General features: G+C 32.0%; 1 protein-coding gene across 1 annotated transcript; it reads right to left on the bottom strand.

Moving 5' to 3' along the window:
- Nucleotides 1-8054: 8054 nt before the first annotated feature.
- LOC127726786 (tyrosine-protein phosphatase Lar-like) lies at nucleotides 8055-14668 on the bottom strand. The gene is made up of 6 exons (XM_052234241.1): nucleotides 14455-14668; nucleotides 12948-13115; nucleotides 10892-11026; nucleotides 9213-9353; nucleotides 8673-8703; nucleotides 8055-8196 (listed from the first exon to the last, which is right to left on the bottom strand). Exons 1-6 carry the CDS (start codon nucleotides 14579-14581, stop codon nucleotides 8055-8057), a joined length of 744 nt encoding a protein of 247 aa, XP_052090201.1. The 5' UTR covers nucleotides 14582-14668.
- Nucleotides 14669-14793: the final 125 nt, after the last annotated feature.

The raw sequence follows: 14793 nt of genomic DNA, 5'->3' as shown, positions 1-14793 counted from the left end.
ATTATGTAAATCTATATAGCCGCATAGTAAATCAGCAATATTTTGATGTCAGAATGGATTGTATAATACAAATGACAGCAACATTGTAACACAATGACAACAAAAAATATCCCCATCAATTTAGATTGCCAGCATGTCCTCTTTTTATTCAAAATATTGTCTCGCAACAAAATTTCAGTAATTTTGATACCTAAGGCTGACTAGTATAACAAAATTATTTAAACGCATCAACAAAACCTGACCATATTTGCACTTTATTATGTATATCTATATAGCCGCATAGTAAATCAGCAATATTTTGTTGTCAGAATGGATTGCATTATACAAATGACAGCAACATTGCAACACAATGACAACAAAAATTTGTCCCCATCAATCTTGATTGCCAGCATGTCCTCTTTTTATTCAAAATATTGTCTCGCAAGAATATTTCAGTAGTTTTGATACCTCAGGCTGACTCATATAACAAAACTATTTTAAAGTATCAACCAAAACTGACCATATTTGCACTTTATTATGTAAATCTATATAGCCGCATAGTAAATCAGCAATATTTTGTTGTCAGAATGGATTGCATTATACAAATGACAGCAACATTGCAACACAATGACAACAAAAATTTGTCCCCATCAATCTTGATTGCCAGCATGTCCTCTTTTTATTCAAAATATTGTCTCGCAAGAATATTTCAGTAGTTTTGATACCTCAGGCTGACTCATATAACAAAACTATTTTAAAGTATCAACCAAAACTGACCATATTTGCACTTTATTATGTAAATCTATATAGCCGCATAGTAAATCAGCAATATTTTGATGTCAGGATGGATTGTATAATACAAATGACAGCAACATTGCAATACAATGACAACAAAAATTTGTCCCCATCAATCTAGATAGCCAGCATGTCCTCTTTTTATTCAAAATATTGTCTCGTAAGAAAATTTCAGTTGTTTTGATACCTCAGGCTGACTTGTATAACAAAATTATTTTAAAGCATCAACCAAAACTGACCATATTTGCACTTTTAATATTATGTATATCTATATAGCCAAATAGTAAAGCAGCTATATTTTATTGTCAGAATGGATTGTATAATACAAATGACAGCAACATTGCAATACAATGACAACAAAAATTATCCCCATCAATTTAGATTGCCAGCATGTCATGCATGTCCTCTTTTTATTCAAAATATTGTCTCGCAACAAAATTTCAGTAATTTTGATACCTCAGGCTGACTAGTATAACAAAATTATTTAAACGCATCAACAAAAACTGACCATATTTGCACTTTATTATGTATATCTATATAGCCACATGGTAAATCAGCAATATTTTGATGTCAGGATGGATTGTATAATACAAATGACAGCAACATTGCAATACAATGATAACAAAATCTTGTCCGCTTTAATTTAGAGTGCCAGCATTTCATCTCTGTATTCGTAATATAAGACTGTCACTAAAGTCAGTTTCAGTATCTGTATTTCCCACTTCCATGACTTCTGAATATGGATGGGTACATCACAGATTCCTTTTGGGCTATTGTATGATGGGTTGGTCTGCGCATAAATTAGTCGTGCTTGCTGAGGTGTGATGATTTAAACTCAGTAGTTCAGGATGGTTTGTATAATAAAACTATTCCACCTCATCATCCAACACTGTGACTGACATGACAGATTTCATTTGTACTTTATAATGAAAAGTATGAGAAGTTCTCTTCAAGGAAAAGTATACTGTTAGTGTATTATGTCGGTTGGTTGATTTTGTTGGTGGCTAAATATCAAGTGGCAAATATTTCATTCCCGTTCACATATTAAGTATATTTTTTCGGACGTTCAAGATATCATTTATAATCCGTAAAGACAAATCTAACGAAATTGACGAGATTGTTCATAATTATACAACACCTTATGTGCAATAACACTGTACAATTTTCCTTTGAATATTTTTTGGAAAACAGAATCGTAAATCCAAGGCAAACATAGGTGAATGACGATAAGATATTTATAAAGAGACTGTCAAAAATGGGGAACGAAGCAACTTTTAAAATGATGTTGATAACCCGTGATATAAAAATACTGTTCCGATGCGTGGATAACCTTTCTATCCGCCTTCTAGTTTAAATGAAATCCTTTCTTTTATGATAACTGAATGTGATCACAAATGTGTAATTTTAAAGCCATTGTTTAATGTAAATAAGAATATGAAAAAAAAAAGATTTTTTAATATGTGTATAATATATATAAAATAGAGTCTAACGAGTAAAGTAATTTGCTTTACTGGGAAAAAAGAACAATAGGATTATTATTATTGTTTATGTTTACAATCCGAAAAATTAAAATAAAATGAACTTCGGTTTCAACCATTCATTCACACCATTCCCGATCGCACGTTACACAATCACACCATTCCTCATACACCATTACACCATTCCCCTTACACCATACACCATAGCACCATACACCTTCTACCATTGCACCATATGCCATACACCATTACACCATACACGTTATTTTGGGAAGTTTACACCATCCAAGGGCTGTAAGCAATAATAATACTATAGCTAGTATTGTAGAAAACTTGTTAACTATCGCCAAAAGTATTGAATAGAACAAGTTTATCTAACCGTCGAAGTCATTAAATTGTTGAATGTATATACGCTTGTTTACATCTTAAAATTATAGATATAATGTGTTCTATGTTGACTCAATTGAAATCAATTGTCATCTTTCAAATGAAGTAAGTACTATTTAAGTTTCGATATACGTTGTACCAACTGAATCGTGTGAGGAATATTATATATTATGTAAATTTGAATACGACTTTTATGATAGTTTTCTTTAATGTTCAGTTTTATAACGTTAAAAAGCAGGAATAATATGCAATCTTATGACTTATTACTTATGACTTTGAATATGAAAATCTAAAAAGGAAGGTAACACAAGCAGCTTGTATTTAAATATTGTTTGTATTCGATACTGTTATAATTAGTGTCTATTGTGTAAAACAAGTATACGTCTTCGTCCAGTGAATATTAGGTATTCTTTTATTTTCGTGGATAAAACAAAAGATTTTATTTGCGTGGATATTTGTTTCGTCGTTTTGCCAGTGTCTGCATACATTTTGCACTTCATTTTACAAGAAAATTCATTGTTCACCTGAACCCACGAAATAAACAAAAATTGATATCCTACGAATAATAATGAATGCACAGTATTTGAGAGCCTCATGAATATTAGGATTCACTAGAGACAACTATTTTAGGTAAATGGGTGAATTTAACTTATTATCGATCCTGTTATCGTTTCGGGATATGATGAACACATGATGAATGAATATCAATGATTGGCAGCTGTATTATCGGCAATAAGATGTAACAACTTGTTCTCCATTGATAAACTTAAAACAACGAATTTCATCCTCTGTCATTTTACGAGCACGAACAACGATGTTTTAGATCATATCGTTCATCATTACACTTATGCAGTAAATGAGACGGAACATGAAAACAGAGTCTACTGAAACCTATGCAGAACCATTCCCCTTTTTCCAAAATATCGTGATTGAGATGCATATCACCAAGAATATACTGTCGAAAATGATTATAAATGTAAATGTACACAGGAGCAACTTGAAATTTTGCAACGGGATACATGAAAAAGATCTTCGTCAAATGGAAGAATAAACTGCGATATTTTTTGGGGGATCACCCAATACAATCGAATATGCAGCAATCTATCTTTGACGATTAGCCAAGACAAGAGATATTTTCAGAGTGTGTGAGTTTCAAGATATGTGCTTGATGCCCTCAAACTTTATCTCGTCATCGACTGATGGTTGCATTTTGCCTCCTCACCTTGCATTTGATTGAAGGAGTTGAAATAACTCTCTTAAGTTGAAATAGTCACAGTAGTTGATTATATTACTTCTTTGGTCAATTAATCTTTCAGCAGTACTGTATGTATGTTTTAATTCCAAAAACATCTCCAATATTATTCCCCAAGTTCTTGTACATGCATTCAAACAGTCGGTCAATAATGTATATGCATCCTTTCCGTCGGGAAAACTACAACCTACCGTTTCTATTTTTTTATTTTCGTCTAGTAGTATCTTTTCCACCCTTGGTTTAGATTCATTTTGTCTTGTTACTCTGTCCGATGTTTTTGTAAGTAATTTTATGTTTTTTTCATATTCTATTTCCTTCTATTTAGTTTTGTTTCTCATCTGAGTAAGATCTGATTGAAAGCTGTTGCATTCATCATTTTTGTTGTGCAGGGGAGAAAATTATCGACCGTCTGTTTTTCTACTTGCCTTTCTCATCTATAATGACCAAACGTACCTACAATTGTTTAGTTGTAACAACAACGGGAACACCATTTCTTTCAACTGTCGACATGAAGATAGCAAATACAGAACGCACATGCAACATTGTCTGCATATACCGTTCAAAATTTTTGTAGTTTTTTCCGTATTGTATTAGATCTCATGTTGTAATTACTGTGGATTCATTATTATTCATTGCAAAAAGTAAAATAACAAAAATACCGAACTCCGAGAAAATTCAAAACGGAAAATCCCTAATCAAATGGCAAAATCAAAAGCTCAAACACATTAAACGATTGGATAACAACTGTCATATTCCTGACTTGGTACAGGCATTTGCTGATGTAGAAAATAGTGGACTAAACCTGGTTTTATAGCTAGCTAAACCTCTCACTTGTATGACAGTCGTATGACAGATGTTCAATGATTTCCTTGATACAGGTGAACCATGAATTTAAGTGTGTAAAGCAGTACAAATTTGTTTAAGTTTTGTATGCATATTTTAAAACGGCTTCAACAATGAGCAAAACTCATAACATTAACAGGTCATAAAAACATAAATTTTGTATCCGCTTTAGCTGTTATGTTTGTTCTGTTGTGTTGATGACCTCGTCCAGATCTTGTTGTTATTTTAGATAAAGAATTTTGTGTAACGATCAATGTTACGTGTACAACTCTTGTTTTCAGAAGGCATCTTATTTTAGTTATACTCATTTATCATCGGGTCTGTACTTAAACGAGCAACACAACAGGTGTCACATATTGAGCATGATGATCTGAGCACCTGAGAAAATACAGTTTTTGGTGGGGTTTGTGTTGCTCAGTCGTTCGTTTTCTATGTTGTTTTTTTGGTACTGTTGTTTGTATGTTATCTTATTTTTAGCCATGGCTTGTCGGATTATTTTGACTTACGATATTATAAGAAGATGTGTTATGAGTGCCGATTGGACAACTCTCCATCCAAGTCACAATGTATGAAATGTAAACAATGATAGGTCAAAGTACGGCCGTCAACAGGGAGCCTTGGCTCACACCGAACAACAAGCTATAAAGGGCCCCCAAAATGACTAGAGTAAAACAATTCAAACAGAAAAACCAACGGTCTAATCTTAAAAAAAAAAACGAGAAACGAGAAACACTTATGAACCACACCAACAAACGACGACCACTGAACAACAGGTTCTTGACTTAGGACAAGTGCATACAATAGCAGCGGATTTAAACGTTTTAACAGGCGCCAACATTCACCCTAACCTGAAATAGTAGTGTATCATTACAACATAAAAAGACACACTATAAAATATCAATTGAAATAGCTTAACTCTATCAAAAAGATATATAAACAAAAACAAGTAAACATTCACTGAACGAATAAGTTTGATCTATGACACAATATAACTACAATATGATTAAAACAAAAAGATGTAGGAACAATGTAAAAAAGACAACTCTAACCTGGTACAAAATGGCGTTAAAGAAAATAAGGTACACAGGTAAATTTGAATATAACAATTGTGTTGTTAAGAGTAGGGAAACATTTTTTACAAAATAAATTTGTTGTTCACAGTATAGTTATGAGTTTGGATGTCTATTTGGCATCTTTCGCCTCTCTTTTAAGACACTGTTCATTTTCAGTTACACTTTTGACTCAACAGGGTTGATGAAAACAATGCCTTTCAAAGCTAAGTTTGTATTTTGTTAATATTCAAATGTCTAACACATATATTTGTTTATATCATGCATAGCGACTATGTGAACAATAGGATTCATCGGCGCATATAGTTTTAGAAAATAAACAAAAACTGAATTTTTCTTTATAACAAGCTAAAATAGTCATTATTTACATGTATAATGGTCATGATTTATATGAAAAGAAGGATATATAAGTTACACAACAATGAGACAGCAAGCCAACAACCCCAAAACAAAAGACATTTCGAGGTTATTATGTTGTCTTCAACATAACCATTGTCCTATACAACCCTTTGTTGGAGCGCATTGAAAATATAAAACAAAGGCATGAAACAATATCAAGTTCCGTAAAAAAAAAAAATGATTAACTACAAAACACTTTTTGTTAAAGGGGCATTATCTGTAAATTTCATGTTCACTGATTTGACTCAAATTCTCATATTTGATTTATAACATACTAAAACGTATATCCAAATTATAAAAAGTCTAAAATAAACAATTTACAAGGTATGGGTTAGATAATATGTAACATCATTTCGTGTGTATTTTAGTTAAGATGCCATCTAATTAACCATCGACGTGACATCCGAAGACTGACGACGGTCATATAACCCGATATAAACATAAATATAGATAGCGAACTCGTGCAATTGGATTTCTCTGCGACTGTTTGATTTCATATGATAATTGATCATCTATTTTAACTGTATAAGAATGAGTTTTTGTGGATCGAATCAGTCAATCAAATGGTTTACCCTTGTTTCACTTTCAATGTTGACATTCTTTTCCATTGAATAACTGAACACGCCTAATTCATGCGTAACCTATCTCTAACTAAGGGGTTAAATGGAAAGTCACACGAAAAAGGATTCAATGAGGTCAAATTATTCACTTGGAAGGGACTTATTCATCAGCGATGTTTCTTAGCTTATTTTAAAAAAAATGAACCAAACTGGCTGCTTAAAATGAATTATTATTTCACTATTTCACTTTCATCAATGATTGAACAAAAAAAAATCCGTATTTTGATTTGTAGTATATCTCGTAGCTATTGGCTCTTTAAGCAAATGCAATTTATATACACATACTGAATTGAAATAAACATGAGTATGCTTAATGACATAAACATATATTGAATACAAGGTTGAGGAAAACAAACATTGCTACATATTTATCACTTATTATCATCATTTTAAGCAATTTTTATTTAATTGTTTGCATTTAGCATTTTCATGTTTGTTTTAAACAATTGCAAGACAAAGATAAAACTGTAAAATTATGGCAAGGGGAAATATGCAGACACCTTTATGTCCACTAAAATGAATAGTCCACAAAAATGAATAGATCACAACCAACACTGCTAAAGATGGAGTTAACACCCACGTGTTTCTGGAATAACCTTTCATAGGATTTTGTCGTCTTGTGGCCCTAATTTTGAAAAGCTAAAACGTTTAATGAGCCATGTTGGTTTTTATGAATTGACATCACAATGGCTACATCCGACTCGGTATAAAGTATGTTTTCGAAGTAGTACCGGTCGGGGCTGTTTTTTTGCATTGTAATTGTTTGAGCAGATATAAACATCCCTTATGGATAACTACATGGACCTCTATTATAATGCCATTTGAAAGACACAGAATATTTTTTGGTGAATGTACACTAAAGATATGGGGTAAAAAACAATACCACTCCTGTGGTTTACAATCACTCGCGTCAGTCTAAATATCTAAAGAAACCAGAGATTGTGTACTAGTATTTTTGTTTGAGTGAGAAAATATCAAGGAAACAATATAAAACTTTTACATTATTAATGTTAATTTACAATTTATGAATTATGTTATTATAGTAAAATCAAGTATGTATCCCCCGTACGCAAAGTGATTCGGATGTTCTATTTTAGTCATTTTGATTTTTAAGCCCCAAATGTGTCTTATATATATACTGGTTAAAAATGGGACGTTCAACGAACGAGTGGTGTGTGCACTGAATATATATGGTACGTTAAAAATTCAGAAACATGATTGAAAAAATCATTCACTTAAACGTTATATTCTCATATTGTTTATCTACTGTATGCATTGTATCAATCTGTTCATATGTATTTGAATTATCTTTTGATCTAAGTTCCTGGTAAAAAGATGCATTGTCCATTCCAATTTCTTCATACTGGCCTCCACTGAAATAATGAAAGTAATGTCAAGATGTAATGAACGTGAACTGAATGGTCAACATGGAACATACTTTTTAGTTTGCCGGATACACTTTTTCAAATATGAACAAGCACAAGTGCTGACCGAGTCTAGTAGTGTTCATTATTTAACACTATGTTACATGATTTTATAAGTAGTTTCAAAAGAACCTTTGAAACTTGGGTTTTCTACCCACAGTCAACTATAGCGTTATTTACAGTTTTCCAAAAGGTTTTGGAATTGTGGTTTCGTAATTGATACGATCTTATAACTGTTTTCATTCGAGCACCAGTTATGATTATTATGCGGACGAATTATAAGTCTTTTGTTCAAAATTTATAAGTCTACACTAAGATAACGGACTTTATACATCTGTCCAATACATTTCATTTTCGAAATATTAGTAAAGATCCTGTGTTTGTGTAATCACTAGATAAGAGCTTAGTATAACCATTCTACTTACATTTGTAACTCTTCTGGTGTTTGTTTTGCTCCTGCAAAAACAGCAACAACAACTCATATAACAGGCAATCCTAACTATTATATCGCCAACGCAATTCTTTAATCATAACACAGAATGTTTAAACAGGGTTAAAAAGCATTCAGATTACAGGTTCTTTCACTAAGGTAAACAATTTCCGTATATTGCAGGAGGTAAAAATTCGATAAAATATATCCATTTTTCATTGAAGTACGCCCTATTGTTTGTTTTTTTCTGTTGCTGATTTGCATCTTCCAGTTGTTTTTTTGTATTTTTTTTTGTATATATATAATTCTTGTTCGAATATTCTATATTTTGATCTTCTACCTAATATACAAATATATTTAACATTATTAATTAAAAATAGAAATACTACGTAAAGATATTAACAAACGACAAAATAAACATACACAAATTCTTAACTATATCAATAAATATTGTATACACTTATTTGCTATCGTAGTTATATGTATTCTTGTACAAAATATATGCAACAAATCCTCTGCAATATTGAATACGTACTTGATTGTTTTGAATTGAAATTTTTTCTCCGGATTGTATAGAATAGAAGGCCAACAACAAGACCACCGAATATAACACAACCAACTGCAGCTCCTACTACCGTCTGTATTGTGTATCCTTTGGGTGACACTAGTGATTGTGCTAAAAAGAATATGATTCAATGCATCAATAAAGAACATCATGATATCGTATACCTTGAGAATATTTGTTTTCAAATATACATCATACATTTATGTTCATTTAAATAAATGAGACCATATGACTTAACGCATAACAGTATTTCACGCATGCCAGAGACTGACTAAATATTACAATTAACCTTTCTATCCGTTTTATTTCTAATTATTTTTTTAACAAAAAGGAAGAGGTCAACATATAGTCAGTGCAATTGCCCAATTATAATCCGATTCGGTGCGTATGACTACATGTTCCAGTCTTGTATATATAAAATCAGCCCTTCAACTGGAATAAGAATTTCTGGTTAGTACTAGATGCAGCTGAGGTATGTGTCAGAAAATGGGTAAAGTGCTATCCAGATGAATCAAAACTGGACACTTTATTCACTGTTCGTTCAGGCATTCAGAAGCACATTAAAACTCTACGATGTATAATGAACACACATGTTTTTTACACTTTCAAGACATCAAAGATTGTGGATCCTTTATCAGTTCTCCACCACAAAAGACATGTTGTTGTTCCAGCAGACAAAAATCTCTGTGCTCCTTACACAGAAACTGCTCCAATAGAACTACTGAAATCTACACCTGCACTATTTCAACGGTCACCATCACGATTTGGTTTGATCGATACGATATGTCTGTGTCTTATCTGAACAGCGACATTTTTCTCTCCAACACTTAGCAATCTTTTGTTTTATATTTGTCATTCATACTAGTAAGCTTTGACAATTACACCGGTACAATGTTCACACATTTGCACATATGTGATATATGCTTTTCACACAATTCATTCCACGTATTCGTCAGGGTTTCGTTTCGCATGCATCATATGTGTTTTAGTTTATGTACTACCAATGATTCACATATTTGTTATATGCACGCATCATATAACAATAAGAAGATGTGGTATGATTGCAAATAAGACAACTCTCCATCAGAGACCAAATGACATAGAAGTTAACAACTGTAGGTTACCGTAAGGCCTTCAACAATCATCAAAACCCTTACCGCATAGTCATCGTGCTTGTTTGCTTAAGGGCCAAGCATTTTGCATAATCACAGGTCCATCATCAATAGCAGTATGCTGATCCATATTGTATGGTGTAATTGAATTTTTTACATTAATCAAAATAAACATAAAGTACGCTTTTCATAGGATCGACGAGAAAATCCAATGTTCATCTTATCATACCACAAGTGTTCAATTATCGTTGTGATTCCTATATGACAAAGAATGAACGCTTTAATGAAATTCTATGGCACTTGTTCCAGGAGAAGTTCCTGATAATTTGTTTTTCTATTATCAATGATATACATTTGTACTAGGGCGAAATTGGCTTACCGATGTTCAAATACGCAAATCGATTACGATTAGACAAATCAAGGTAACAAACTAATATTGAGGGAATCGGATGAACTCTGAAAGTGTAAACATCAAACAGATAAATAAATCAAGCTACTACTTTCAATTGATCTTGATTTAAAACATAATATATTTACTATCTTGCTTTGTTGTAACTGCAACGGACATGTCAGACTGTTCACTGCTGCCTTTGTCTGTAGCTGCAACTACAGAACATGTGTAGTTCAAATATGCCTCCAGGCCTGTGAAATGTAGGGTCTGTGTACCGAAACCTACAAATCACAAAATAAATGTAAAAAAACTTGACTTTAATTTAAAATACTCAAATTTCATCTCCATCAATATTCCCAAAATTCAAATAAGTAGCCTTATCTTTTTAGCACGAAACAAATTCAAACTTATGTATACATGTTATATTAAAGAAATCAACAGTTAAACTACATCACTGTTTTTATATTTGAATCCGTTTGTTTACTCATCAAACGTAGCCTATCCATATAAGAGAGACTTAAGATACGAAGGGGACATTCAAACTCATAAGTCAAAAATAAACTGACAACGCCATGGCAAAAAGAGAAAAGGACATAGAATTTACAAATAAAAGAGCGGATATAAATTATTAAATGAAATTACACTATTTTTACATTGTTGCATTAAATCAGGAAACCCACAAGGGTTTTTGATATTGTCTCTATAGACTTTTTTTTAACTATTTATCGCAAAATACATCTCATATATTTTCGAGTTTCATTTTAATCTATTAACAACTTGTCCAATACAATGTTAATAATAGGACAATTTCGGTTGATTGGTTGTTGTCTAATTTTTTTTTCACATTAAAAATCTGAGAGCTCTGCGTTTAAAAATGGCATTCAGACAATATTCTTAGATGTTTAATGTTTAATGTTTATGGAATAAAAAAAAATAATATGGGACAATAAAAATGAATGCAAAATAAACCATGCATTCTTGTTTCTCATCCTTCGTGACAGAGTTCCTAAAGATCTCATAATGAACGAGGTCAAAAACGAAAACGGAGAGGGGTGTTATAAAAAATGGTAGACAGTTGAAGTCAACTGGAAGAAAGATTAACTAAACCATGATGGCGTCCGTAACACTTTGGAAGCAATAACTTCTACTTTGACATTAGGAAATCTGATTTAACAGTTATTTGTATGCAGCAATCCTGCAGTGTCTTGGAAATCCTTATATGAAACAAAAATCCTAAGTAGTTTCATCTTTGAGCTTTATACTCGACATGCATGTACTGCTTTGATGTTGCTAATGTACAAAGGAAAGTTCATGATAAGATGATTGAAGTAATGTCTTTTAGTTGTAAGCCTACCATCATCGTCAATGTCTGTGCGTATGTGAATATAAGAAGCAGATATAACTGTATCTATGTATCCTTCTTTTGATGTTCAATTGGACAGAAATGATCAACATAGTCACCACTCTTTGCCTTATTTAGTTATCGAAGAAGGGAGGTGAAGTCAAATTCATCCAAAATTTTACGGAGGTTATCATGATTTGGATGACCATTATGCATTTTTTTGAAGCAAATGACAACCGATATCTTTCACTTGCCACAATCCCCTTTTCCGTTCAACGAGTGTAACATTACCGAACAAACTTGCATGACCAATACGACTCCGGATCCTTAGTTTCACCAAAGGTTTGAGTTATATGCTTTGACGTTAACCTGTCGGCTGTACTGCTCCTGATACCATTATAATATAACTCATATTATATGTTCCTCAACAAATGTACAACGCAATGTCATGAATGTAATGTAAAATAATATGCTTTTCTGCATACCTTTGCTCAGTTTAAGCGATACCAGAATAAAAAGATATATCAAAAATTGTGGTTCGTGTTGTTAAATAATTGTTTTTTGTGTAATTAGTTGTAATTTTTTGTTTGTCTATTCGTTGTTTTAATATCTGGGGATGGTGTGGTCTTTTATTTTTTTGGCATTTATAATACTTGATAGCCCACATATTTTGTCTACTCTCTCTCTCTTTACAATTAGAAACGAACAATGAGACCGATTACATTTTAGTTAATAAATTCAATCTTAAAAGCTACATTGATACGCATTATTGAGAATGCATGTTGAAAATATGTTCGAAAACATGCGATGTGTACACTAGATCATGATCATGCATTTGTATTAGAAACTAAAATACCTACCAGTTACGTTTGCTATTTTCAGAAATACCGGTTTCGCATTTTGAATCACTTCAAAAACCTTCACGTAATAAGTTGTAACCCCTGGTCTTGGTTTTGGTTGCTTCCATGTTACTGTTATTTCACTTGAACTTGCGACTGAAGCAATTACATCAAAAGGCTTTTGTGGAACTGCCAACCAAAATGATAGAAAAAAAAACCAATTATTTCGTCAAAAAAACAAACAAGTGAATTCAAAAATGAAATAAAAAAGTTGAAAATCCATATTTTCTTAGCATCTCGGCTTCCTTGTTTTGTTTTTGTGTTTAATTTTATTTTAATCAAAACTAACAAAACAAACGTTGAAAGCAAAGTTTGATCGATCATACATTCAACATACTAATTTCAAACTTAATCATTTGATGGACATCGTGACAATGAGTTTTCACTATGGTAAATGAAAAGAGTATATGATGTTTACGATATCGAACACGAACATTAAAAGATCAGAATGTTATAAAATCTTTTATAAAAGAATATCTTTAACAGAAGCATTTGACTTTGACTTTAAAAAATAATCATACGTATGTATGGATATCATGAAATTCCGTGAAATCATCGTTTTGTCATCCGACAGAGTACACAAAAACAATCCACTAAACATGATAACTAAAATACATTAACTACAATTGGGGAGACATGTACCAAAAATGGCAGTTAAAACCATAAGTTAAATGAAAACAAATATCAAAAGACCACCAGACAAAATCAGTCCACCAAAAACTTAAACGAATTATAGATTGAGAAATGCGAAGTCGAACAAATCAGGTTTGAACTCTGGTTGTACAATACAGTTAAAAGGGAGATAATGACATTACTAATGAAAAATGATAATTTGCGCGACGTTTAGACATTTTAGCAAAAGATGTGTGTTTCGACTGCTTTTAATCATGAGATTGACATGGGCACCTCTTTTCTAAAATGGCATTTGGCATAATTGTGTAGGAAGATTATTTATAAAAAATTATTAATAAATCAGCGATCAAACTTTTTTAATAGACAAAATATACAGTAAAAACCGCTGTTTTTTTTCCAAAATCTTGAAATTTAATAAATATGAATTGTTTCCAAAGAAAAGATACACATATGTATAGCATAATTATGTGAAGAAGATATTCCATTTTTTTTTTATCACAAATTCGCAAGTGTTTATCTTTTGAAACAAAAAAGTAATCTGTTTCTGTCGAAAGGATAGAATTGTCAAAACCTAGAATATACGTAGATGTTTAAAACTTCAACCCCATTAATCTCTAAAAGTAGCATTGGCAGCAATAATTTGTATAACATATTTCATTGAATAGACTAGTGCAAAATGTATTATATGCAAATTTTGGTAAAAAATCTACGTGGGATCAGAATTGTACCGGACGCCCTTAAGTTTACTTTTATTTAGTTTCACTAATGTATTATACATGCTATAGTCAGTATTGATAATCACAAGGACGAAAGTCACGCCAACTATAATATATACCTTCTGAATCGGTTTCAATTGGTGTTTCACTCCTGTTTCCATCACCAGCTGCATTTATCGCATTTATCCACACATCATAATATGTATAGGGTAATAACTGGTTTATTTCATACGACATGGATGACATCAGGTCTGTATTACTTCTATTTTCTCGTATCAGTCTTTTGTCTGCTGTGCATAAATGCTGTATTCGCTAAAATTGAAACTGTTGCAATGACATCTTCCTTGAGGGTGACAATTTAGTCATGCAGATCTTTCTATTAAACAGCTTTGAATATGGTTTAAAAATTTTCACTGTGTTATTGTCTACAACCAGATCAAAACATAACTGGTTCTGTA

The sequence above is a fragment of the Mytilus californianus genome, unplaced genomic scaffold, assembly GCF_021869535.1.
Source record: "Mytilus californianus isolate M0D057914Y unplaced genomic scaffold, xbMytCali1.0.p SCAF_18, whole genome shotgun sequence".
In the NCBI taxonomy this organism is placed as follows: domain Eukaryota; kingdom Metazoa; phylum Mollusca; class Bivalvia; order Mytilida; family Mytilidae; genus Mytilus; species Mytilus californianus.
The sequence above is the reverse complement of the archived record's forward strand: the minus strand, read 5'-3'. Positions and strand labels throughout refer to the sequence as shown.

Bases quoted from the DNA above. Each gene is read 5' to 3' on its own strand.
- LOC127726786 (XM_052234241.1), bottom strand. From the start codon at position 14,581: ATGTCATCCATGTCGTATGAAATAAACCAGTTATTACCCTATACATAT. The intron at 13,116-14,454 runs GTATATATTATA...TTTGGTTGGCAG, and splicing joins AATTGAAACCGATTCAGAAG to TTCCACAAAAGCCTTTTGAT. The intron at 8,197-8,672 runs GTAAGTAGAATG...TCATTATTTCAG, and splicing joins ACACCAGAAGAGTTACAAAT to TGGAGGCCAGTATGAAGAAA.